This window comes from Diplodia seriata (genome assembly GCF_021436955.1).
Source record: "Diplodia seriata strain FDS-637 chromosome Unknown scaffold_3, whole genome shotgun sequence".
Taxonomy (NCBI): domain Eukaryota; kingdom Fungi; phylum Ascomycota; class Dothideomycetes; order Botryosphaeriales; family Botryosphaeriaceae; genus Diplodia; species Diplodia seriata.
The window spans coordinates 2856045-2882653 of record NW_027117310.1 but is presented as its reverse complement, the minus strand read 5'-3'; the positions used below and the strand labels follow the sequence as shown (position 1 = coordinate 2882653).

The 26609-nt window shown below is 57.1% G+C and overlaps 5 protein-coding genes across 5 annotated transcripts; 2 read left to right on the top strand and 3 right to left on the bottom strand.

The window, feature by feature from the left end:
* Positions 1–3101: 3101 nt before the first annotated feature.
* Positions 3102–8592, bottom strand: RLR1 (THO2 plays a role in transcriptional elongation; the record flags this gene model as incomplete). The annotated part of the gene is made up of 3 exons (XM_066775036.1): positions 3102–3124; positions 3217–3446; positions 3509–8592. The coding sequence occupies 3 exons, from the start codon at positions 8590–8592 to the stop codon at positions 3102–3104; spliced, it is 5337 nt and encodes a 1778-aa protein (XP_066635155.1).
* A 742-nt stretch (positions 8593–9334) lies between these two features.
* On the bottom strand, positions 9335–11288 carry ALV1 (5-aminolevulinate synthase, mitochondrial; the record flags this gene model as incomplete). Its single annotated transcript, XM_066775035.1, has 2 exons — positions 9335–10869; positions 10955–11288. The coding sequence occupies 2 exons, from the start codon at positions 11286–11288 to the stop codon at positions 9335–9337; spliced, it is 1869 nt and encodes a 622-aa protein (XP_066635154.1).
* A 1469-nt stretch (positions 11289–12757) lies between these two features.
* On the bottom strand, positions 12758–18569 carry SLS55_003562 (uncharacterized protein; the record flags this gene model as incomplete). Its single annotated transcript, XM_066775034.1, has 4 exons — positions 12758–12902; positions 13189–15603; positions 15651–15996; positions 16088–18569. 4 exons carry the CDS (start codon positions 18567–18569, stop codon positions 12758–12760), a joined length of 5388 nt encoding a protein of 1795 aa, XP_066635153.1.
* A 689-nt stretch (positions 18570–19258) lies between these two features.
* On the top strand, positions 19259–21097 carry GSH2 (Glutathione synthetase; the record flags this gene model as incomplete). The annotated part of the gene is made up of 3 exons (XM_066775033.1): positions 19259–19560; positions 19804–19879; positions 19928–21097. 3 exons carry the CDS (start codon positions 19259–19261, stop codon positions 21095–21097), a joined length of 1548 nt encoding a protein of 515 aa, XP_066635152.1.
* A 2316-nt stretch (positions 21098–23413) lies between these two features.
* SLS55_003560 (uncharacterized protein) lies at positions 23414–26486 on the top strand (the record flags this gene model as incomplete). The annotated part of the gene is made up of 2 exons (XM_066775032.1): positions 23414–23420; positions 23977–26486. 2 exons carry the CDS (start codon positions 23414–23416, stop codon positions 26484–26486), a joined length of 2517 nt encoding a protein of 838 aa, XP_066635151.1.
* Between the last annotated feature and the right edge of the window lie 123 nt (positions 26487–26609).

Below are 26609 nucleotides of genomic sequence, written 5' to 3'. Positions count from 1 at the left end.
CGCGTCGCCCTCCACGCACATATCACACTAAGCCGACTAGCCGACGTGGGTTTTCCTGCACGACCGCCCACTGAAGCTCCGCCCTCTGGTCATGCACAAAAACCAGATCAGGCACCCCACATCCAGCCTCACGAACCGTTTCACGCGAAGAGCCTCATCCCCAAGGCAGCCATGTGCCCCGCAAGTCGGGCAACAAGCTGACGTGATGGGAGGGAGGCTGCGCTCGTGACACACCCCACCCACTTGCATCTAGATGCGGCGACTTTCCTCTCATCTGTTCATTATTTCCGCTCTTCTGTTCTCCATATCGAACTACTCTAACATTTTCACCGTCTTCCCTCCCTTCATCATCTGCTCCAAGCCCCTAGCTAGCTAGATCTGCAGCCGGAGAAGCGAAAAGTAGTCGTAGTAGTAGTAGAAGTAGTAAGCAAAAAAGAAGAAGGGAAAGCCCTAATCCACAAATATGCGCCCACCAATGCATGTGTTGTGCTCAGCCCGTCTGATCCTTGAAAGAGGAAGAAGATTGAAGAGGAAGAAAGACAAGAGAAAACGGAAAAGGTGAAGTGGACAAGGAAGTCGAAAGCCGCATCAAGAGTATGATAGGCCGGAAACCCCCCTTGAGAGAAGAAAAGAAAAGAAAAACCACCACATTCTTTTGAACCTTGCATCGCTCGCCCGAATCGCTATCCTGCCTCGCAAGAATGCCGTTGCCCATGATGCCTTCCGGTGAGCAGAAAGAGAATCAATCAAATCCAAATCACACCCTCTCTCCCCTGCCGCCACCATCCCTCTCATCCCCACCCCTGCCCCTCCTCGGCCTTTTGCTGCTGCTGCCTCCAGAACCACCACTGCCACCACCGCCGCCGGTTTCCGCACCAGCGTGCGGTCCAACATCCAGGTCTCCACCGCCCCTGTTCCTCTTTCTATCCCTCGACTCCCTCGGCTCCCTCTCGGAGCCGGTACCACCACGGCTGTCCCTGCTCTCCCTGCCTTCACGAGGCTCGCGAAGCTCGCGCGGCTCTCTGCTCCTGCCGCTGCCATCACCAGGCCCGTTGCGCATGCTGCGTCCGCTGCCGCCACCTTCTCCGTTCGGTGGTCCTCCGTATGGTCCGCTAGGCATGCCACTGCCGCCGCCGTCGTGATGCTCGCCGCCGCCACCCCATCCACCGCCGTCGCTGCCGCGCATGCTCCTCCTGCTGTCGCGATGATGGCCGCTGCTGCTGCCACCCTCCCTCTCATCGCTGCCGCCGCCCCTTCCGCTGCGCCTGCTGCTGCTATCTCTCGGCGCCATGTGAGACGACGACGGTGCCATGGGCGGCCCGACGTCCGTCATCGAAGACGATGGTGGTCCGCCACGCTTGGAATCTTCCGCTCCGCTGCGGCGCGACGACGATTCCCGTGGGCTGGTCGACCTGTGACGACCAGAGCGGCGCTCGCTACGTTCACCGCGACGTCCGCCGCGATGGTCACGGTCGTCTCCAGCTGGAGGGAGATCTCCCCCGCCGCCGCTGCCGCCAGGTCCTCTGGGTAAGAGGTCGGGCCGCCCGTCGCCACCGCGAGGCGGCGCGTCTAGATGAGGTGGAATCGGCGTGCTAGGTTGGGAAGCCGCGGGCGAGTTTGTGCTGCCAGGACGTCCACCGCCGGCGCGACCGCGGATCGAGGCACCGCGATCGGAGGACGAGGGTCCGGTGTCGTTGCGGTAGCCACTGGGCGAGCTTTGGCTCTGCTGGAGCATGTTGTTGATGCCGGCGAAGCGCTTATCTTCATGGCGACGCTCTGAAGAGGAAGCTGGCCCGGTGGGAGGGTTACGGGCATTTGCCATTGGAAAGTCGGAACCACTGGCAGACGGCTGTTGTCTATGAGATCCGCGAGGCCCGGATGGAGGAGGGAATGAAGAGGGTGGGGCGGGTATGTCGTTTTGTGCACCAGGAATCTGTCTCAAGCGATCGGGATGAATGCCCGACGTGTCAGGGCCGTCACCCGATGGCGTTGGAGGGCCGTGGTCGAACGAGTCCCGATGACCCCTTCTATCAGCATTAGGTCCCAGAGGGGGACCGCGCTCGCTGATAGGAGACTGAGGAACCGAGCCGGGCTGGTTCCTGCCACGACCGGCCCCACCTCTGCCACGAGGGCCTGAGGGCGCATCTGGAGCATTGAGGCGACCGTAGCTCGGATCAGAAGAGCGCGATGGCATAAAGTCCTGGTTGAGACGGCCGTGGTTCGGATCCGCCGGAGGCGGTCGTGGGGCGGAGGGTTCGAAGAGCTCCCTTCCACCACGGGGTGCCGAAGGCCCAGGGTACTCACTTCTGCTTGGACGGTCGCTGCGGGGTCCAGTGGGTGGGATCGAGTTAGGATCATCTCGGCGATCACGGCTGGACGGGTAAGTGGGTGGCAGCCTATCTTGGCCGGAAGGTACGCGCTCTTCGCGGTAGTCGTCGCGAGGAGGGAATGCTGGCGGGCGCTCGTCCACACGTCGAGGAGAATGAGGCCTTGAGCCTCTGTCGCGACGGCTGTCCCTCTCGGGACCAAATCTCTCAGGACGACGCGGTCCAACATCGGCATCGATTAGAGCCGCACGGTCTGGGTTCATGGCAGTGCGATCTGCGGGCCCAGATGGTCTGTCAGGAAGCTGGCCTGGGGGCCCGCGTTCGCCAAACCTGCCTGCACGGTCGGGGTGTTGGTACGGCCCTGCAGAGGGCGGAGGCATCGGTCCAGACTGCCAGTTGCGTCCATCTCCAGGCTGGCTCTGCTGGTCGTATGGGGGACGGCCGCGCTGACCATCACTAGGCGAGTCAAAAGGCCTGCTCCGCGAAGGAGGTTCGTTCCACTGCGGAGGCGCTCTCACACCTTGGCGAGAGTCTCGCGGGAGCGGCCGCCCCCGATCATCCTCCCACACTTCCCTCGGTCCTTGCCATTGAGGATCACGGCGGTCTCGGTCCATGTGAGTCGAGCCTGGACTCCTGCTACGGGGTCGGCGACCCAAAGATCCATCCCTTGTCCGATCAGGGAAGTCTCGAGGCATATCTCCCGGGCGCTCAAGACGGCCGTAGTCATGATTAGGCGGACCCCGTCCATCGTGTCTTGGTGGACGATCCTGTCTGTCACCCATACGACCCCTTGCGGGCTGCGTGTCAGGCCGGTTTGGAAGGGCATGGGGCAGACGTCCGCCAGCTGTAGTAGGCGGCGGGCCCCTTCCCGTATCCGGGCGTGACGGACCTTGGCCGTGTGAAGGGACAGGGGTCGAAGGTTTGGAGTCCGTGTGAGGTCCTCTGCTCGGAAGCTGCGATGACGACGGCCCAGGTGTGCTGGCCTTTGAATCCGAAGCCATGTCCCTCTCTCCTCCGGCCACCGAAACCGTTACTTGATCGGTCCTGTCCTTCACATCGCCGATCTCACCATCTTCGGCGTCCTTTTCACCCTTCATGCCATTTGGTGTGACGCCATTGCTGCCGGATTGTCAGATATGTCACGATTCGAATGCGCTATGGCGAGAGCGAAGGCAACTTACGATTGTTGAGTGGGCTTGAATTCCGTAGCGGACGCGTTGAGCTTAGCCTGACCAGGCTGCGGCGTGCTCGCACCTTCGGTAGTAGCGCGACTGTTGGGCTTCTGCGGCGCGTTTGGGTCGGCCTGCTCATCATTAATCATAATGTAACGATCGAGTGACGGGTCATATGTTGGACCCACCAGCTTGAAAGCCTGAGGGAGCATCCACTCGCCCTCCTTCTTCTTGAGATCACCAATGAGCGATGCTGCCGCCAGCTTCAAGTCGCCTCTGGGGTCCTCCCTCGACAGCTTCACGATGCACTCAAGCTGTTGCTTGCCCATGAAGTTGATACGAGGGAAGTTGTGAGAGATGACCTTGAGGAGGATGATGGCGTTGCGAATATGCATGTACTCGCCGCCAGAAAGACAGGCCTTGAGAGCATTATTGATGCTGACATGCCACTTGTAGAGCAGGCGCCGGAAATCTTCGTAGGTAAGGAAGACTTCCGGTTGCCTATCATTGAACTTGCGACCGAAGCCAGGAAGGTCCTTCTTGGCGCCGTAGGCTGTTCTCTCGTAGATTGCCGAGTCGGCATGCCACTTGCCGAGCTCTAGAAGAAGCAGGTTCAAGAAATGACCCAGATTGCTAACTTCGTGAGGGGTGCAAATGAAGATGAGCGACGTTAGCTGCTTCTCCCTGAGAATCCGATCGATCAGGAACATCGTGCGGAAACCAGGAGTACCAGCACCGTGAAGGTAGATGAGCATCTTGAAGACGTACTGCGCATCGAACTGCGAGAGGATCAGACGGGGAAGGAAACATTCCTGGATGATGTAGTCGTGAAGGGCCGGGCTCATAGCGAGCTTGTGATGAGCAAACCAGTGGGCCTTTTCTTTCTGCAGGCGAGCGCGGACCATTGAGTATGTTTGCACCTGGACCTTCATCTCAGCCCTTAAACGATCTTGAAGATCATTTAGTTCCTTCTTTTTCGCATCCCTCTTCTTGATCCCTGCAACAGACACATCCGATCGGTCTGAAACGACGGCGGTGATCTTCTTTTGCAGGTTCTTAATCTCGTCTTCGTAAACCTGGGTAGGAACAGACATGTCGTTGAGAGAGAGTTGCCAGAAAGTCGCGTAGAAAGAAAGGCTCATCTTGTCCTCAAAGTCCTCTGGTAGGGCTGTCCTCAGCCTGTCCATTAGGTCTTTGATCGCAGGAGGCGTGGTCTCTTCCACGGTCGGAGGTGCTGGCGTGGATGGCACAGGTGTCGGAGCGCTGATAGCAGCTTCTTCTTTCTCTCCTGCTTCCTCCTTGATGGCCGCCTCTTCCTTGACCTCTTCGTTCTTCTCAGCACCCGCCTCTTGGCCGTTTTCAGGAGCATCAGCCATGTCGACATCTCCATTCGCTGCCGGCTTCCCTTGCTCTTCGTTCTTCGACTCTTCCTTCGTGTCCTCTTTGACCTTTTCCTGTTCATCCCTCTGCTTCTTCTCTTCTTCTGCCGCCGCCAAGTCGTCCAAAACAGCTTGCGAAAGGCTCTGTCTAGAAACTGCAAATGCAATATTCGCATCGATACCAAACTCGGACATAAGGGAAACGACGTCAGGAATCGCTGCGTCGAAGTCCTTGACGGCGAGGTTAGACCTGAGAGCCTCGAGGTACTGGAAGAAGATCCTAGTAAGCCTATCCATGTTCACCCCGACAACCTTCAGGGGCGCGTCAGCGATTAGCTCAGAATGAGGGAACAGCTGGCGCTCCTGCGCGATAGCAATGAGCAACTGTCCGGCCAGACCTGGCTCGACCAGAGCTCTCAACAGCCGCTTCGCAGGTCCCTTGAAGCCGGGCTGGTTTCGGAAGTCCTGAATTTGCTCCAGAATCTGAGCTTGGAGAAGGTCGCCGCCGGCCATGCCTTGCAGCTGGTTGTCCGTGAATGTAGGCTCGACAGGAATACCGGTCATTTGCGTCATGATCTGCTCCAAAACATCCAAGTCGGTGGTATTGCCGTTCTTGAGCTGATATGTCACGTACTGGAGGATTGGCGTGGCGTTCATGACAGTGTAGCGCTTGAAGACGCTGCCTGCGAAGAAAGAGAGGGACTGCAGCCAGCGGCTGGTGAGCATGCCGTCGTCTTGTTGACGGGAGCGGCCCTTTCCACCAAGGGAGCTCATAAGAGACCATGTCAGGACATCGTAGCCGAGGTAGGTAAAGTACCGGCCGCACTCCACAATGACTTGAACAAGGTTATCGTAGGACTCGATCTGGTTCAGAGCAACCTTGAAGACGATACCCGGAGATGCGTAGGCAACCTTCGCAAGTGCTCTTGCCATCTGCTTTGTGTTGGTCTTGCTGATACGCTTCAATACATCTTTTGTCTCCGCAGTTGATTGGTCGAAGGCCGACTTGATGTCAGGTGATCTCGAGATCTGCCCAGTGTACCATTCCGCATAAATGGAGTACCGAGTGGATGTGGAGAAGAGCTTCAGCAAATCGAAGACTTCGTTGACGACGCCAGGATTGGCCTTCGTCAAGCTGAGGGCCGGAACCAATAGTCTCTTCGAGAGGTCAATCCAGCGGGTGTAATTCGCGTCTGAATCGTCCTTCGCCAAGCTCCATTTGCCAATACGTGCCAGCTTCGTCAGTAGGGCAGGATCTTGGCCAATCTTGACTCCAGAGAAATTGAGGAAAGAGCTGCAGAGAAGGAAAACATCATCGACCGTCTGGCAGATGGGGACATTGTTCGACCAATCTTCCCAATAGAACCGGTAGTCGACTATCTGCGAGTCGTTGTGAGAGCCCTGCTTCTCGACCGAAGCCCAGCGCAACGTCCTGCGAGGTGGGGGATCGGTACTCTTCAGTTCCCCCTTCTCAGCTCCACCCTTCTCGACTTCCGCCTTCTTCACAAGCCTGACTTGGTCATGGCCTTGCATGGGGCGTAGGGCGTTATAGACCTTGTGGATACTGTGGTGCAATATCCGGTGAATGTATTCCGGCAAGTCAGGGTGAACATCCATCAACCAAGGAAACTTTCCAAGGATGTAGAGAGATTCTGGAATGGCGCCGATGCAAAGCAAACTCTTAAGCAGAGCAATCTTCTGGTCGGTGGGCTCGCCCAACAGCTCTTCCTTCGTCATCTCCTCAGGCTTGTCAGATTTTGGTGTGCCGGCCTTGTCTTCTGGTTTCACCGAAGAGGCTCTGCTGCTTTCAACCTCGCGTAGCCTCGAGGCTGCTGTGGGTGCCGGGATTGTGTCGTCTGCCAAAGCTCCTGCCATTGCAAGGGCATTCATCTGACCACCACCAGGTTTACTCTTTCTCTCACGTTCCTCCTTCTCCTTCATCAACTTCTCCTTCACAACAGCCATGTCTTTGTCCGCAGGATAGAGGTGGGGGTATAAGTCGCGCAGGGAGATGAAGCCGATCTTGATCAACAGGGCCGCAAGGAAGACGAGGTTCTCTGGAAATCTATCCTCAAAGTCCCTGGCAGAGGAGGCGTAGAAACGGAGCTTGAACCCGAGCAGTTGTGCAGCCACACGGTTTCCAGGCGGTGGGAGAGTCTTGGTTACCGCCATCCACTCCTTGTTGAACACGGCTTCCGTCATGTCCTCAGGCTTCGACCCATCCCTCATCCCTCTTTCCTTCTCAATCTTCTCGAGTCTCTCCGCAACGGACTCTCCAGACTCCAAGGTCACCTCACCCTTCATGATCCGGCGTCCGCCAAGCTCAAAGAAAGCTTCCAAACCTACTTCCCGTACACGTTGCCAGAACCTTTGGTCTCTTGCTTCGCACAGTTCCGCTATTTCCTCCACATCCTTCTCCGTGTGCTGGTGTCCGGAAGCTCCAGGTTGTGCCCATCTCGGTAGAGAGTCAATTCCAAGGGTTTCCCATTCAATGTTTTCGTACGATTTCTCCTCCGGCCACCACGAACTCGCACGCATAAACTTGACGAAGAAGCGATAGTGTCTTATCATAAGGTTGGCGAAAACGTCCAGAGTCACATCCAGAGCGCGTCCAACGTCCAGGTCAAAGGCACCAATCAGGGCCTTTACGCGTTGAAAAGCGGCGGCAGCGGCGGTCCAGGTCGGTTCCTCGTTGTTAGAGGTGGTGAAGTACTCGGTCATCAGTTTGGCGTATCCTTCGGATTCCTCACGGAGCAAGTTGTAGTTGGATTGGCGGTAAAGCTGGTTCGTTGCCATGCGGGTGCCCATCCTCTCGAAAGTCTTCCGGACCATGCCCAACTCTTGCAGCTGCGGTATGTCCAGCTCTTCTTTCATCTGCATAGGCGAGATTCCTGTCGCAACGAGAAGGTCCCAAAGGCCGCGTGTAACATGGTCCATGCTGGTGGAAACCGCAACGGTGTCGAGGAACATGGAAGCGTTCTCTGTAGCGGCGTCTCCGGCCTCCGCCAATACTTCCTTGACAACGCGTCCCGCATCGGCCGGGTCTATCCTGTCGTCCAATCCGGCTCTGATGATCTCTTGGAAGATTGTGCTCTGCGTCAGAAAATCTTCCTTCTCTTGCGCCTGCACCGCAGCGTCCAAGACCGCCTTCCTCCCAGACGTTCTCCACACCGCCTTGTGCTCATCCGTTATGTACTTGTACACGAACTTGATCGGCGGCTTCGGCGCGGGAGCCTTCTGCAGCAACACTGGTTGCGGCGGCGGTGCCGGCGCAGCAGGACGCGGATGGTCCTGGGGCGTAGCAGGCCGAGGCGTAGCCGCCTGCGCCGACGGCGGGCGCGTCAAGGTCGGCGACGGCGGGTTGTTCTCCGGCCTGGAAAATGAGGCCGGGCTGGCCCTCGAGACTGGAGACTGCGCGTTAGAGTCACCGCCAGTAGTAGTGGTGGTCACCGGGCTGCCGGCTTCTCGCTCACCGCGGCCACCGCGCGTACCGCTGCTGTTGCCTCCGCTGCTGTTGCCTCCTCCACGGCTCTCGCGTCGTGCTCCTCCGCCTCGACCGCCCCGACCTCCGCCATTGCCGGCGTACTGGTTCTGCTGCGCGAGGTTGAGGTTCTGCGGCCGGTGGGGCGACGGCCGCGGTCCGGCGCCGTCGCCGACGTCCTGCGAGTTGTAGGGACCGCGTTCGGACCGCTTGCGCTTGATGGGCGGCGGCATTGTCGAAGGTGGGTGTGGGTAGAGCTAGCCTTGCGGCGGGCTGATGGTGAGAGAGGCCGTGGTGCGCATTCAAAGTGGTGAGTGAGGCTCAAAAGCTCGAACAAACTGGAGCTGCGATATGCGTCGGCTGTGGCGCTGCGCCGGGGGGGCAGCGATGGTGGGACCCTCGGGCGACGACAAAGTACGGGAGAAAAAGGTGGAGGGAAGAAAGAAACAAACGTTGCAGCCGCGAGGGTCGGCGGGGGCGGGTTGCGGGCGATGCTGAAGTTGTCGCGCTGGTGAAAGCCGGCGCGACGTTTCTCGCCAAGGCCTCGCGCGCTCCGACCAGGGTGCTCCCCGACTGTCGTCACCTCCACGCCGTCTCTCCACCTTCTCATGTTTTTCGGTTTGCCGCCCGTCGTTTGCACTCCAATTGGCCATGCACGAGCGTCCTTGGGGAGCCGTATGCAAGCAGACCCTGTCCACACCAAGTTGCATGCATTAACCCGCTAGATTCACGGGAAGAAGAGCGGCACAATTTTGCGGGGAAAGCTTGCACGATTAATTTTCACGGGCACGCGCATGCGTCTCATTCACCACGTGCCGTCTCACGGTTGAAAATGGAGTTGCAATAAGCGTACTGAGGAGCAGAGCTCAACCCAAACGCTATCATATATTGAAAAAATCTCTCCAAAACTATTCAAGGCCCCAGTTGAAACGAGTGGACGGGCCTGATCTAACCAAAAGGTATCTTATCAGCCTCTTAAGCAGCAGCGGCGACTGCACCGGCCGTCTGCTTCCTCTCGTGCTCAAGAACAGCCTCGAGGACGCCAGTAGCGCCCTGACCGGCCTTCAGCTGCTCGACAACGCCATCAATGCCGAGCTGGGAATCGGTCCAGAGAGCTGCCTCCGGAGCCTTATCCGCCTCGCCAACGCCAATGAACCCGCCTTCGGCAGCCCACTCGCTGGTGCGCTTGATACCGAGTTGGGTCCAGACGCTGTCGATAGCCTTGACCAAGTGATCGCGGTACTCGCGCGTGTGGCCGGGAGTAGGAGTGACGCGCAGACGCTCCTGACCGACTGGGACGGTCGGGTAGTTGATGGCCTGGACATAGATGTTCCATTCCTCAAGAAGCATGTCGCTAGCCTTCTTGGCCACCTCGGCATTACCAACGAGAAGAGGGACGATGTGGCTGGGGTTAGGGATGACGGGAATGTCCTTCTCAGCCAGCGCGTCCTTTGTGGCGCGAGTGTGCAGCTGTTGAAGGCGGCGGTCACCCTGGTAGTTCATCTGGTACTCAATCGCAGTCTGAGCACCAGCCATAGTTGCCGGAGGAAGTGAAGTGGTGAAGATGAAGCCGGGGGCCAGGGACCGAATAGCGTCAACGAACTTGGCAGATCCGGCGATGTAGCCACCAACGCATCCGTAGGCCTTGCCGAGAGTGCCGGTAATGATGTCAATGCGGTCCATGATGGTGCCCTTTGGCTTGCCCTGAACATGGGCCTCGTAGTCCAGGTGTTCGGCAACACCAGCGCCGTGTGGGCCGTACATGCCGACGGCATGGACCTCATCCAAGAAGGTAATGGCGCCGTACTTCTCCGCAAGATCGCAAATTTCCTCAATGGGCCCGATGGATCCACACATGCTGTAAACGCTCTCAAAAGCGATGATCTTCGGAGTGTCCGGAGGAAGCGAAGCGAGCTTCGTCTCCAGGTCGGCCATATCGTTGTGCTTGAACACCATCTTCTTCGCCCCCGAGTGACGAATACCCTGGATCATCGATGCGTGATTGAGGCTGTCCGAGAGAATCACGCAGTCGGGGAGCTTGCTGCCGAGAGTTGCAAGAGTAGCGTCGTTCGCGACGTAGCAAGAGGAGAAAACCAATGCAGCCTCCTTCGCATGCAACTGCGCGATCGTGCCCTCCAGCTCAACAGCGTGCTTGTTGTGGCCAGAAATGTTCCTGGTGCCGCCAGCTCCGGCTCCGTACTTATCTAGCGTCTCGTGCATTCTCTTTAGGACATGCGGGTTGCGGCCCATGCCCAGGTAATCGTTCGAGCACCAGACTGTCACCTCCTCCTGTTCCGTCGCCATGTGGGCACGCGGGAAGTCCTTGGCTAGACGGTTGATGTTGTTGAAGTAGCGGTACGACTTGTCCTTGTGCTTCTTGTCGAGCTCATTCTGGTAGAAACCCTCGTAGTCAAACTTGACAGGCTGCGGCGAGGGCGGCTTGCCGGAAAGTTGCTGGGCGGCGGAGCTCGCGGTGGCCTTGGTAGGGTGGGCGCCTTGCGGGAAAGGAACTACGCGCTGCATGTTAGGATCCTAACGTCATTGAGCGCGCCAATCGCTGCTGCGGCGACTTCGGCGGACGCAATTGAGACGTACCTCTCTCGCGGCGCACAGAGGCAACATCAACGGCCTGGGCCTCCTTGGAGGAGGAAGTGTGCAGTCTGGCCCTGTGGCCGACCTTGGCGTGGTAGGCACGGGAGCCGCCGAAGGCGCCAGCAAGAACGGTGTTGCCGGTGCGGGCGCTTTGCACAGCGAGGGCCTTGCCCATGACGGGGCAACGGCGAGCGATGAGCTGCAGGTTGGACATGCTTCCACCGCCGGTCGAAGCGCTGTGAGTGGCGGTCGAGGTGGACAGCGACCTCAGGGTGGCGGGCGAAGTCTTGTGCAGAAACGGACACATGGCCCTCGATTGGTGAAGAAGCGCCTCCATTGCGGGCAAGAAGGCGGTCGAAATGAGGGATTCGATCCGGGTTTGGGGGCAGGATGGCAGTGCGGGTGCGGCGGAAGGGTGAGAGAGAAGTTGGTGTTGGGGACTGAGGCGGGAGGGCGGAGGTGAGGGCAGCAGGCGACTTTTGATTAGAGACAGGACCCTAGGTAAGGCCCTGGGATGCGAGCGATGCGGAGCCGAGTGTCAGCAAGCCGTTCTAGTGGCCGCTAATTGGCTGCGCCGCCGCTATTACCAAGGGCCAGACAAGACGCTTCGGAGACAGCTCGCTGATCTTCGCTCCCGGCTCCTGCATCGTCTGAGACTCTGCGCGCTCTGGCGCTGGCATCAGCTCAGCTTGGTCTTAGCGGCCTGAATTTGCCTCACAGAAGCCTCCCTTTGCGGGGACGAAAAGGCCGCGAGCACCGGCGACTTCGGCGTAACCCGTGCGCGGTCGCTTTGTGCTGCGAAGCGAACAATGACTGCCGAACATGCCGCCCCGCTCGGGTCGGAGGCCACTGCGCCGCGGCCTTTTTTTTCTTTCTTTTCACTTCGGCTTCGGCTGGCCGCAGCAGCATTATTTGGGGTCGCACAGTTCGGACTGCAGGAAAGTACAGCACTGCCTTGGTCCCGGTCGCCACTGGCAACTGGCGCGGACGGAAATCCGGGGTAAAGCGAGGTGTGGCAGCTTTCGGCTACCACGGCTCCCGGAAACCGCTTCCACAGACTGGCCGAGCCAGGCACTGGATTGCCAGATCTAGATTGCTTCTGGCTTGCGCCGGTGACTGTCTCCGGCCCACCCCTCTGCTGCCCAATCGCGCCGTGCGCATTACGCATCGCGAGCTGAGGGCAGCCCCGGGTGCCGGGGCTCCCAACCAATTGATGCCCCCACTATTCATAGTCTGCGCGCTTGGCTCTACTCAGCTTTGTATGAGCATGCATAAGCTTACTCGATTGAAAGCGGCAGCACGCTCCGACTATGCACACTGACATAGCCGCTTATCTCCGGCTACTGCCTTCTCGAACATCGGCCCGCATGGGACCTTCGTGTTTCGGGTTCCGCGCCGGCACAGAAACAGTCATTGAAACATGGTATCAAACACTGTGCAATACTCGGGCAATGATGGTGTACGCTATGGTAGAAGTAACTGAACCCGTGCTAGACTCAAGCCATGTATGTGGGTATCTCGATCCAGAGCGCCCCCAAAAGCAAAGCGGTCCGCCGTCTCAAAAACTCCTCAATGAAAGCCTCCTTATTTACTTCCTCGGACCCGGCTATAAACCACGTAATTGTTCGGCCTTGTATGTTCGCCTCGAGAAAGTTATCAAAAAAAAGGGAGAGAAAATAAAGAAAGTAAGACTCGGCTTCGACCATGTCCTGTCACGGCCGTTGACGTCGTAATCCACTGCTCAAGTAACTGCAGGGGTGCCCAGAAAATGCCAAGGGAACTCCCGTGTACTACACACTGATGACCTCAGTCGTCGTCCGAAAGGTCAATGATACGGTTACGCCTTCCGGTGTTTGAAGACGGCGTAGGCTGCTGGGAGCCACTGCGGTCGTCTCGGGGCTTGGCGGTTGGAGTCTGAGCTTGAACCCTTCTCTCTGCCTGCCTTTTGAACCTGTTTCTCTGTTTCATCTGCCGAATGTATCCTATTAGCATTGCTGTTTGGCACGCTGCCGGTAGAGGCGTTTAAGGAAATGGAACTCCGTACCTCTCTTTTCGGAGAAGACGTCCGTGCCCTGTTGATCTGGGAGACGGTAGAATTCTGATTATCATGTCGATGGGATGGGAATGTAGGCCCATCGTGTCCCACGGCCTGTGCTTCACTGCGAGGGGGGCTCGAAAGTCGACGAAGGCTCGCATGGAGAATCGGGCGGTCCCTGGGTGTAGGTGAATTGGCAGACTCCTGGTCCTTGCCTCGAGGAGTAAGCGATAGGGGTAGAGTCGAGGCCGGGATAGAAGACTTCGGCAAAGGAACAGACGGCCGGCTGTTGTTGACTTCAAGGCCTGCTGGCGTGTCCTCCCCCAGTTCTGGGCTAGCCACTCGCTTTTCACCTCGCAAGGGCATTTTTCTTGGAGAAAGTTCAGTCGAATTGCTTGCAGTAGTTGCCAGATCCTTTTCGGTAAGAAGCTCCCGTTGATTTCTTTGGAACGGCTTCAGCGGCACTTGACGTCTCATGCTGGCAGGTGAGGGGCCTGCATTGTTGATCCCGGCGTCCGAAGAAGGCAATCCATCGGAACGAGTGTTGTCTTGTGCAGTAACGGGCATAGTCAATGGCCCATATTCGCCGCCAGCGCGAGAGGGTGCAGTACCTGAAGGGTCGGCCCCAAATTCAATGTAGGTCCTTGGCGTTGGTTGAGTCTGAGGCGGCAGGAAACTCGGGATTGGGGCTAAGCCGTTTCGGGCAAAGGCCTTGGAGAAAAGAGCTCTCTGCTCCGCTCCGTGGGGATTGTTTCTGCTGTCATCAATGGATGGATTGTCTTTCAAATATTGCTCCCAAGCTAGCGGGTTCTCCTTCCGAAGCCTCTCTGCTTGTATCATCTTCCGTACCTCCTCATTCTCCTGTTCATCGAGTTCGGCGTCAAGATCTTCGGTCATCAAGGTTTCCGTAGTGGTGATAGCACGAAGGCCAGCATCGTCTTCTCCATGTTGTCGAGTGAGGATATTGTCAAGGACCTTCCTGTCCTTTCCTTGATGCTCGGCAAGATCTTCTTGGCCTACTGGTGTAGGTTCGAAGAAGTAGGCTCTCATCTTTGCAGCCTGCCTCTCCGGATTCTGGGCATCGACGACTCTCGAAGCAAGCTGAGTTTTGAAAAGCGCCGTATTCCAGATCTTCGGTTCAAAAGTGCCACCAGCGAGCATCCGGTATACAAAAACCTCCTTCTCTTGGCCAATCCGATATGCTCTACCTATCGCCTGTTCTTCGTTCTGGGGATTGAAGCCACAGTCCAAGATGATGACTCTATTGGCACCTTGTAAGTTGAACCCGGTGCCTCCGGCCTTGGTGGAGATGAGGAAAACATCGAATTCGCCTCTGTTGAAGCGTTCCATGAGAGCGGGTCGGTTGGACATTTTAGTTCTGCCGTCCAAGCGTTCGAATTTGTACTTTCTACTCGCTAGCATGTTCTCCAAGTAGGTTAATGAGGTGAGTTGTTGTGAAAAAACAAGTACTCGGTCGCCAGCTGCCTTTGAAAGTTGAATGATCTGCAGCAGGATGTCCATCTTGAATGATTGGTCCGGAGAGATACCACTCTGAACTTGATCAAAAATTGATATGGCCTGCTCAATGAATGAGTTGGGTAGGGGCAGCTTCTGTTCCTCTAGTGGCACATCCTGCTGTTCATTTGCGTCACTCTCGTCGGCGATTGTACGTTGGATGGTGTCATTACTTGACCGTACGTCCTTCAGCTTTTCCACGAAGGAAGCTGGATGGCTGCATAGCGTAGTGAGCAGATAGATCCACTGCCACATCCTCGTGTTGGCGATCTTCTTCTTGCTGTTCACCAGAAGTTTGTCGTTCACCACAAGTTGCCTGATACAGAGCTTGTAGAGCTCCTCCTGTAAGGTGGTAAGCGGCACCGTGATGACGAATTCCACCTTGGGTTTAAGGTCGTCCCTGAGCACCGTAATGTTCGCCCGACTAATCTTGGGTCCGATTTCATTTTTCAGAACGCGAAGCTTCTTCAAGGCTTTGCGGTGCTCGTAGGGAGTGCTTTCTTTGTACAAGCCTTCCTGGATGGGTTCCACAAAGTGGGCTTTGAACTCTTTTTGGCTCCCTAGATACCCGGGCGAAACCCAGTCTATCATGGACCAGTATTCCTCAAGATTGTTGGCTAAAGGGGATCCGGTCAATGCCACTCTCGCTTTGGATTTGAACCTATTGACAGCCCGCCGGGTGGTGCTGTTGATAGACTTCATCTTGTGGGCTTCGTCAGCAACGATGATGGATGATCCCTCGAGTAGTGCGTCGTGGGCATCGTGAACATCTTCTTCAGACATCCTCGAAGTATGCTTTTCTTTGAAGAGGTTGCGGAACATCTCGTAAGAAATGACCAAAATTCCGCCTTTATCATCCCACTCCCGAATCTTCCTTACGCGCTCAGAAGACTCGTCTTCAGCGGTTATCAAACGAATACATCCGAATTTTTTAGATGCGGCCTTTGGGATCCAGTCGTAGATTTCATCCCCCCAGTTGTTCACTAAAGAAGCGGGACAAAGGATGAGAGCTTGCATACGACGCAATCCTGATGGAATCTGGGTTTGTATATGCTCATGAGGAGAAGCTGCGGCTTCGGCGATCGTCACGAGGAGAGTGATCCTGCATGTGTTAGTGATGTTTTTGGTTGGAGAGGAATCACTACTTACACTTGCATAGTCTTGCCGAGACCCATTGTGTGGGCAAGGAGGCAGCCCTGAGCATCAGCATGCCCTGCCTCAACAAGTTCGCGCCACATGAATTTGACGCCTTCGATCTGGTGGGGTTTGATCCTTGACCCGATGGCTGGGTTGATGTGAATGGCTCCCTCTGTGCCAAATTCAACGGGGTTCACAATGAGACGATCGGTCTGCGATTGGGAAGGGGTAGCACGCTCTTTGAATACCCTCTCCATCTCAACCTGGGCCTCGGCGCGCTTTTGCGCGCTTTTGCGCAACTTGATCGCCGAAGCACTCTGCTGAACAACATTTTTTCGCTTCCTATGAGGGGTGTTTGCTGTTTTCGGTTCGTCATCCTCGTCCGACGTGGGTCCTTAAATTCTGTTAGTTGTCTTCCCACTGGAACTGGCAGGACAAGAAAAACTTACCATGTGAGACAGAATCGGAAGAAGGGCGTGGGAACTTCTCGAGAACTTTAATGACAAATTCGATAAAAGCCTCGAAATCACGCTTGGACACCGTCGTATCCAATGTCTTTACGATCTTGAGAAGTATCGCAGCGAATTTGTCAGATGGACTTGACCAGTGCTTGACGAGTGCCCTGCTCCAGCAAGCATACAGCCTCGCAAATTTGACTAGACCATTCCATTCCTTATCCGTGACCCCGAGTACCTTCTTATTACGACAGAGACACCCCATGGCCTTCCACACTTGGTCATGTAGCGTTTTGGGTGTCACATTCTTGACGTATTGGCGCATTTGCGTATACTCTTCTCCTTCAGTCCTTGTGCGAAGGATCTTCAGCACCAGTCTTTTCTTGTCGCTGCGCTCTTCCAGGTCACCAAAGTCCCACTCCGCGATGTCAGCAATCTTGGAGTTTTCTGGGCCAACGTGGCTGTTACTGAGCAGTGAACCAGGCACGAACGATGGCTTCGAGTAGGAAGGCTTCGGAATAGGTGACGAGCTAAGAGATTCAAGACTGTCCGAAAAAGCGGTCAAGTCAATGACCGAATGTGTAGACGGAGGTGCAGCATCCGGTTTAGGTATCCGTAATCGGCTCGGTGTGGCGGGAAGTGGGCTGGCGGTCGTAGCCACGGGCGCGTCGACGACTTCGACATCTGTGTCTTCTGGGGCCGTTGGACCAACGCTGCCGTCTTCATCCGAAGCATCTGCCATACTGGCGGAGTCTAGTTCAGGAGACATTTCATTGTCTCCTCGTAAAACTGCGGGCTGCTCTTCATGCGAGATCTCCATATCATCATGCTCCACGAAGTCTTCTGAGTTGTCAGAGTTCAACTCAACCTCGCTATCCACCAAGTCACCATCTTCCTCAGAATTGCGGTTGTTGTGACCAGTCTCGATAGGCCTTCTTGTGTTGCGTCGCGGGAGGGTTGTGACTCGGGCCGGCTCGACCTTCAGATCCCATACAGACATCCGCCACAAATGCTCCTGTCTCTCCGATACGCTCTCTTCCAAAGTGGCGCACTGACGAATGATTTCTTCCCTCTTATGCCATACTTCGTCCAAGATTCCTTCTTTCAGCTTGTCGAGGCGATGATCAATCCTCTTGACTTCAGCTGCGGTGGCCATGCGAAGATAACGCCTCGCACCAGGCCGTCGTGCCTTTCGCCAGGTTGTTCTTGCCGTGCGCTGGCGTAGAGGAAGCTTCTTTTGCCTCCAGATCTCGACGAGTTCATGAATCCTCTCCTGGACAATGGCCGAAACCTCTTCCCTGCTCAGTTGCATCTGCTTCAGTTGTTGCAATTCTCGCTCCCTTTCCTCCGCTTCCAGCTCCGCTTCATAGGAGGAATTGTACACTTCGTCATCGGATTCTCCCAAGGGTGGGAGAACCTTGTCGTCATCTCTTGCCCACTTTTCAGCAAAGCCATACCATCCATCGTTTTCCTTGGCCTCGTTATTGTCGTACGGGATGGTACTGTCGAACAAGTTTCTTTGCACTCGCAATGCGTCCTGCCTCGAAGCTTTGATTCCCTTGTCAGTATGCTCGAATACCGTGACCGACCGAGGTTGGTTTTCAGGGAGGATAGTTGTTCGATAAGGTTGAATGGCAATGGACGTCTTGCCGTTGCCTTGCAAGAGCTCTCTACGATCAGGATTGCGGACGAAGTGGAGGTACTGTCGGTACACGTATGGGCCAAGCAAATGATCGGCTTCGCCGTGATGTTGGAAGTCCATATCATCGTCTTCCTCAAGAGTTTGGCCAAAGGAGGTATCGCCGTAGAAAATGGTATCGACGGGGAGGCTTTTCCGAGCAGATCGAGTGTTTGATTCGGCCTGCATAGAGCTGGGGGCGGCGGAGCTTTTAGCCAAGGTGAGCTTGCGTTTCTTTCTCCCACTGGCATCCTGAACGATGATCTCGCCGGGTCGCTTGGGGGCCATCATTGTTTGCTCCACGGGTCCGGTAGCTTGCTCATTCAGTTCTTCTTCAGCTTCGAGTACCGTAGGCAGCACGCCCTCGTGTGTTGGGGTCGCCAAACCTGTTCGGATATGCTCAGAAGGTGGAGGCAAGCTGCCAAGCCAGCCACCGACAGGGCGGCCATAGGCCGAAGATCCAGCCATGCTCTGCGCCATTGATGGCGGAGCAGAGATGGTTGCTAAGTGCTCAGCATATTTTGGAGACTGTTCGCGAAGCTTGTCAATCGCCCAAGTGACAGCTGAAAGCCTACCGATGGTCTTGATGCCGAGTCCATCTTTTAACTTTTGCTCGGAGGTGAAATAGGTGAGCAGGGCCAAGCCATCTATCTCTTCTTCTAGCAGGTGCTTTTCGAGTGGGATTGGATCTGGCATGGGCGAATTCGGTCTCCCTTGCACCCACCAGCCTCTGGACCTGCACAGCGCGTCGACGACATCTTCGACGCTCCAGTCCAGCGGGTCTGAGGCCGAGGGCATTTTTAGAGAAGCACCAGCGGTTTGGCGTGGCCGCGAAAGCGCATGTCAGGTCAGTAGCTGAGTGGTGTAGAGGCGAGGTATAGTGGGAAAGAATGGTTCAGGGTCTTGGTGAGGTGGTGCAGTCAAAGTCCCCGAAGGAGGGGTCTGTAAGATATTGTTACCACCTGCGCAGTCTGAACCCGGTCAGGTGGCCTTTCGCAGCTTCCGAGGAAAGAGCGTTGCAGCGAACTTGGTAGGTGGCAGACGCTGCTGGGTTCAAAATACAGGCGAGTAGCGGGAGCCCGCGTTCAGAGAGCACGTGTCGTCGCGTCGCGCTGCGCTGCGCCTGCAGTGTCGGTCGCTCTAAGTGGAGCTCGGCCTGGAGCCCAGCGAGACAAAGTGCTGTGTTTCGACGGACGAAGGCGGTCGGCGAAAAGAGATGCGGCGACTCGAGGCGGGAGGCATCCGCGCGTGGCGCTAAAGCTGGAAAGAGGCGTCAGCGTTATCGTGCTCGCCTACAGCCCCCAATCCGGCAAGCGCGGGGCTGTTAGCGGCATCACGCGGCTGCTTTGTCAGAAGGCACCGCGAGTGTCATCGCGCAACATCATCCCCCATTCCTCTTATTCTCTTCTTGATCACCTATAGATTTCTTTCTCGCTGGGCTGTTCAAGAGCGCTGAGCCAAATCCAGAGGCACCTACCGCCCTCATCATGACGAAGTCAAAATACCCCGCCTACCCGCCTGATGTCACCGAGGAACAGGCTCAGTTCTTGCTGACCAATCTCAACGACTGGTCAATAGCCCACGGTCTGGCTGTGAGACCACCACCGTCCTTCGTCTCGGCGGCGCAAGATCCCTCCGGAGTACTTGCGTCGACTGCACCAGTGACGCTCTTTCCCAGCCTGTTCCCTCGCCAATGCTTCGACGAGGGGTTTGCCATACAGAAGGCGTATAACGAACTCTATTCGGCCATCGCAAGAGACGAGGAATGGCTGAAGTCCATCGTGGAGGAGTGAGTTCATCCATGACCCATCATCCAATATCGAGTTATCTGTCTATCTAAGTCGGATCGTGTTCATCTCTCCCTTCCATACGGCGTCACCCAGCATCGCCTTGTTATCAAATGATTGTATCCGCTCTTTTCTCGGCTTGAGGCATGTATGCAGTCCAGCTGAGCAGCGGAAAGACCCTTGTTGTTTTCATCTAAATCCAAAGGTGTGCAACATGGGAGGACGCTGACATGAATCTTTCGCAGGCTCGTGGAGGTTGATGATTTTGTGGCCAAGCTTTGGAAGGTGCATCTGGATGTGAAGCAGGAAGGATACGTCCAGGTAAATTGAACTGCTTACGTATCTAAGGGGATTCTGACTCTCTTGTAGGATCTTACTCTCGGTCTCTTTCGCTCTGACTACATGGTCCACTTGGAGCCTTCAGGCGGTGACGCGAAGCCGCAGATCAAGCAGGTCGAGTTCAACACCATTGCTTCTTCGTTTGGTGGCCTTTCCACTCAAGTCTCAGCCCTGCATAGATACCTCAACTCGGTTGATGCCTATCCCGCCGAGGTTGGTTCACTCATCAAGCAGGACTCCCTGCCTCGCAGTCAGTCGGTGCCGTCCTTAGCTGCAGGGCTGGCGGCAGCGCACAAAGCTTATGGGAGCTCGAAGTCATCGAACCCGCTGTGCGTTCTTTTCGTGGTCCAGGATCCGGAGAGGAACGTCTTTGACCAAAGACACCTTGAGTACTCTCTTTTCGTGGAGAATGGCGTGCGGGTGTTCCGCGTGCCCTTCAGCAATGTCCTCTCTTGCACTGAGTTGGACTCTGAGCGTAACCTGATATACCACCCGCCTCACACGCCGGGCAAAGCTTTCGAGGTCACTACCATTTACTACCGCGCCGGCTACTCGCCAGATGATTTCCCTACGGACACGGAATGGACCGTACGTTTGCATCTGGAACGCAGCCGAGCCATCAAGTGCCCGAGCATTTTGCTTCAGCTCGCCGGCTGCAAGAAAGTTCAGCAGGTTCTCGCCACCCCTCATTCGCCTCATCTAGCTCGATTCTTGCCCAATGAGAGCACCGCCGCACGTGTGCTGCAAACATTCGCTCCCATCTACCCTATGGACAAGAGCGAAGCGGGGCAGGAAGCCCGTCGACTTGCCACGAATGTTGAGACGGCTCAGCGCTACGTGTTGAAGCCCCAGCGCGAGGGCGGTGGCAACAACATCTATCGGGGCGCGATACCTCCGTTCCTGTCGAAGCTGCCGGAATCGCACTGGCCTGCGTACATCCTGATGGAGATGATCGAGCCGCCAGCGCAGAGCAATGTCATCATCCGCAACGGGGAGGTGCAGAAGGGCGGGGTAATCTGCGAGCTGGGGATCTATGGCGTGTGCCTGTGGAGAAATGGGGATGGTTCTGGGTCTTCTGGGGAGATTTTGGAAAACCGGGAGGCTGGATATCTCCTCAGGACCAAAGGCGACCAGAGCGAGGAAGGCGGGGTTGCAGCGGGGTTTGGGGCCGTAGATAGCTGCTGTCTAGTAGAAGTGTAATCCTGCAATCCTCCCGGTTGGCAGAGGCGCGTCCTCCAGCCTCGCTGGGAACAGTGGTCTAGAGAGACGGTGAAGGCCGGGACCGGGTAGGGGGCGACGTACCGCGCGTGCATTGTACTCCCTTGCTTGCAAGCATAGATACTTTCAGAGAATCCAAGGATACTTGTGTCGGTGACCCGGGCTCAAAAACAGCGTTTGGAGAGGGCCAATGAAGACGGCCGTCAGACTACACAGCCCGGGACAGGGGCGGCAATTGGTGGCACGCCTCCGCGCTTCTCCGCTCTGCATCCAAGACATCTGGGCCGGTGCGGGCGGGCAGCGATCCCGCATTGCCGGGCGAGCGCCCCATTTTGGACCGTCGGGAGCTGACCGAACGCGCCGCGTTTTCGTGGCCTGGTCCACGAGCCGCTCGTCTTCACGGGTCCCGTACACAAGACAATTGATCAATGCCATGCATGCGCGCTCACGATAATCAATCGGGTGCTTGACGCAGATTTCAATTCTGCGCGCACGCACGACTGGCCCCAGCACGGCGGGGCCATGGCTCTCAGGGTCCTCGCGGGCGTACAGCGCACCGAGTCGCGAGGCGGCGGTGCTCGTGCGCGCGCGGGTTGGCGTTTGGTGTTTGGGCCTGATGGACTTTGGCGGGCTTCTAGCCAGCTGAGACGGGGGCTGACAGTGCGCTGAAACAGGCTTCCAGCCACTGCCGGCGAGGCTCGACAGGAGTCCGCGTCATGCAGCCGCAGGAGAAGCAGTGAGCAGCATCAGCGGCGGCGGAGCGCGCAGGAAGAGGGACGACCATGTCCGGGGCCCAGGTAGGTTTGCGCTGGCGTGATGGGCCGGCCGCATCTGGCGCTGACGCCTTCCGCTTTGCAGCTTGCCTTCGACCCGACGCCACGCCGGCAACATGCACGGGCGGTGACTCGCGTGTGAGACGCGCAGAAGAAGTTCTCCAGGAGCCCCACCCCGACCACCGCTCGGCTGGCGTGCCCGGGACAGGCGATGACAGCACCGCGACAGACCACCGGCCTGCAGCTTCAGCCCGCAACCACTCCCCGCCTGTGGGCCCAGCAGTGCTCGCACGACGCGCAACGCTACTGCGACGGCTCGCCCTGCCGCGACCGGCCCCTCCAAACATGTGCGCGGCGCCATCGACGATGCGCGTCCCAACCAGCTCGCATGCCTCCCGAGGCTCTCTCCTGCGGACCGTTGGCTCTAGCGCCGACATCCATGGCGGCCGCCTTGTAGAGAATGCAATTTCCCTGACGCCTGGGTGCGAGCGCTCTGCTTCCCCATCCAGTATCGCCGTTGGCGCCGGCCGCCCACATTCGGAGTGGACCAAGCCCATTGCTCGCGGGAGCCGCAAATCTCTCATCACGGGCGCCGCGTAGAGGGAGATCATCCGCTGATTTCCCAAGCTTTGATGATGTGCCGCCAAGTGGTGCGTTGCTGGCCGTGCGATTCATCAACCCATGCTGTCTGGCATGTCCGCATTGTGATCTAGCTTGCGTTTGCTCGCCGCACCTGCTTTCTCCGCAGCCGTCCTTCTTTTTTCCTCTCCTTGCTTGCTGCTGTTCGACCGCAGCATCTCTTATCTCTTCAGCCTTAATCGCCGCCCCCCGCGTCCTCGCAACGCTGCCACGCGGTGAGATCGCGTCCCCTGGACCTCGACAGAATCGGCAGCCCTCGATTGCGCCCCTGCAAGCAGAATCCGCTATACCATGGGAGCGCAGAATCGTGGTTATTTTCGGCCGTGAGATCCCCATACCAAGGCCGCCATGCAGCTTTCTCGAACCCTCGTTGCGCTGCTGCTTGTTCTTTTCCACGCCCATGCTGCCGTGCTCCATGCTCGGCAAGATGCATCGGTGCAGAGCAGCATCGAGCCCACGACCACTGCCCGGAACACCAAGGACAGCTCCAGCGAGGCTGCGAGCACGGCGACGATCGACAAGACGTCTAATGCAGCTTCCACCGCCACCGAAACCAGTTCTCGGGACTCCGCAGCGCCTTCGACCACGGCGTCTGTCAGCACTACTGCCCTAACCGATGTCCCGTCTGCGGCAGCTCCCAGCGACGCCCCAGCTGCGTCCAGCACGGGTGAGTTGTCCTGCACCTCCAATTGGAGGGCGGCCCGGTTAATAAAAGCCCAGCCGCCGTATATTCCGGCCATGGCCTTCCACTCTCGCCCAAAGTGACCCCAGCCATTGGCATCGCCGGCGCTGTTCTTATGATCACTGGTGCCATCTACACCTTCATAGGCATCAAAAACCACTGGTCGGTGCCCTGCTGCCTTTCACATGACTGCCAACTGACACCATGCAGGGTAAACATCGGAGGCTCCGTTGGATTCCTTGTCGCGCTCTCGATCACGGTATGATTTGTTGAGAAGCGAGAAGCTTTACGTCGACGCGCGTCAGCCTGCTGATGACTCGCTAGGTCCTTATTGAATATGTTATGAACCCGCCTGTCACCGATGCTGTCCAAGGAGCTTTCTTCGTTGCCGCTTTCCTTCCTGCCTTGCTAGCCGGCGGTGTTGCCTACATCTTCAAAGACCTTACTGAAGGATTGGGGTGTATGCTTGGAGGGTTCTGCCTGTCCATGTGGTTTCTCGTCTTGAAGCCAGGCAGTCTGATTACATCCACCACTGGTAAAGCTATCTTCATTGGCGTTTTATCAGCGGCCGGCTGGGCCTTGTCTTTCAGTCGCTACACACGTACCTACGGATTGATTGGTTGCACTTCCTTCGCTGGTGCGACCGTCACCGTCATTGGAATCGACTGTTTTTCACGAGCAGGTTTGAAAGAGTTCTGGTTGTACATCTGGGGTAAGCGAACTTGCGCAGTTACGACGTCGCCTTGTGCTAACCGCGCGCCGACCAGATCTAAACGACAACACCTTTCCGCTATTCACCGACACATACCCCCACACTCGCGGCATCCGAGTCGAGATTGCCTGCATAATCATAATCACGTTGCTTGGAATTGCGTCCCAAATGAAGCTCTGGAAGGTGGTCAAAGCTCGCCGTGCGCAAAGAGATGCGGCCCGTCGACAGAAAGAGGAGGATCAACAACGCATGGATGAGGAGACCGGCAAAAAGATCCTCGAAGAGACCGATCGGGAGAGGGTTCACTGGGAGGCCATGTATGGCAATAAGAACTACGCGGAAAAGAATGCCCAAGTGGACCATCTCGATTCCGGCGTTGGCTCTGAGCATGTCCGAAAGGCATCCGTCAGCGTGCGGGAAGTTTCGCGAGGAACCTCGCAAGAGAGCATAGAGATGTGCGAGCTCGAGGCGGCGACCAGAGAAGGGAGCCAAGCTCAGCTCGTGTCTCAGTATGCCACTCCGGCTGAAGCTGCCGACGAGATACAGCATATCGACGGGCAAGGGCGGCCTCGTCCACCAACGTCCGGGTACTTCCCCATGGGTTACCAGAACTCAGTGATGAAGCGCCAAGACTCTATGCAAAATACTGGAATGGACCACGTAGCGTACAGCGACAGCAGCGCCGGGCCTTCGCCGCGGCTGTCGCTGCAAGCACCCCCGCCGCCTCAAGCAGCCCGGTTACCTTTTGTGGTGCCTACAGGCGATGATTCGGAGACCGAGCTACTGGAGCAGGAGTCTGTTGCATCCATGCCGGAGGGCTTACTGATGAGGGAAAGCAGCGCGCAACGGTTGCCGGCGAAACCAAACTCCCACGCCAGGAATTCCCATGCAACGTCGGAAGAGCAGCTTATAGAACCTCCATCCGCTGACGATGATAGAGCATCTTCGATTGCAGCCACCCTGGACGACATGAACGAAGACGTCATCTCCCTGCCCGCACTTTCAAGAGTCGGGACGCCGTTCAGCTGGCTGGAGCGAGCCGAGGGCAACCACGGACAGGCAGGAAGCGCACCTACTAATGAGGCAGGTGGCGCTGAAGATGAGATTCAGGAAGATTCACCAGAGACTGTCGATCCGGATCTTCAAGAAGCTCAGACGGACGGCAATCATGGAGTGTCGGCGCCGAATGCATCTCGCTCATTGACATCGAGCACCAACCCCAAACCAGATTACAGGAAGCACGCAGCTGGCAAGGATCGCCGCAAATCTTGCGTTTCAACAGATCGCGACGAAGTGGGATCGGCAAGCGACAAACAGGCACGGTCGAAGAGATCAACCACGCAGTCGGAAATTGGCCATTCCGCCATTGGTAGCTTGAGCGAGCACCTTCCCGACAAGCTGTCAAAGGTCATGCTGACATACCGCACCAATGAATGGGCCAAGCATGTGAGCATGGCCGACCAGCCTGAGCTTGAAAGCATTCCGGAACCGTCGTCTCCCGGCGTCATGGTGGATCTCGGCTTCAAGCAAGCAGCTGAAACGTCGCGGAAGCCGGTAGACCCCACACCTCCTCAGGTTGAAGCAGAACCAGAGTTTGAGCCGAGGGATGATGAATTTCAATTCCCGGCCCAGGTCAATCCATACCGGCAGTCGCTGCAATGCCCGCCGTCTAGCCAGTCGAAGAACGTTCAGCCGAATGACACGTTGGTCCCACTGTCGAGGAACTCGTCAAGCGCCACTCTGCCGACGGCAAACGCGAGCAACCCCCAGATGAACCTTCAGCGCAATTCGAGCTCGTCATCGGTGACGACGCTGTCGCGCCCTGGCCCCGCTGTTGCGAGCAATGGCACGCGAGGGTTGAGGATCTCATCAAGCCCGGTAAACGCGCCCATTTCTGAGCAGCCATCGGAGGAAGAGATGCAAGCCGATAGACGTACTTCCTCCAGGCTGACGCAGGCTCCATTCCCGACAAACACGCTTCTGAGTGAGAGAGACAGCCGGATGCGCAGCAGACCGACAAAGATGTCGTTCATAACGGCGCCTGGACAGTCGCCAGTTGTTGCGCCTCAAAGCCCGCAACCTCAACGCACCAGCAGGGCTCCAAGCATATCGAATTCAGTGCAAGGCTCGCAGATGGGGCCGGAAGATGCTGACCCCGACAACATGCCGCTTAGCCAGCGACGGATGATGATCCAGAAGAACCGCATGTCGACGCAGAACCGCAATTCATCGTACCCGTCGCTGTCGGCGCAGCATTTCAACTCGCACCAGCCGCAGCGAGAGCCGCCGATGCAGCAGGACAAGCGCGAGCAAATGTACGCGTCGTGGCGCGGGTCGCTGCAGCAGGACCAGCACAGGCGACAGCCTGCGCAGCGCGAGGTGAGCGAGGGGCGGCGGTCAGAGATGATCAGCGAGCGACGAAACAAGGAGATGGTGCAGCAGCAGCAAGAGATCAACCGGCAAAACATCGACATGATGATCCACGAGAAGATGCGGTCGGGGCAGATGCAGCAGCTGCACCGCGAGAGACTGCGACGACTGCAGTCGAGCGCCAAGACCGAATAGGAGGCCCCAAGATGCGGATGGGCGTAGTAAAACAACAGCAAGGGCCAGTGCCGGGACCATGATGCACGAGAGTCGTTCTAAAATCAGCAGCATGAGACCCGATCATCCCCTTGCGCTTACTTT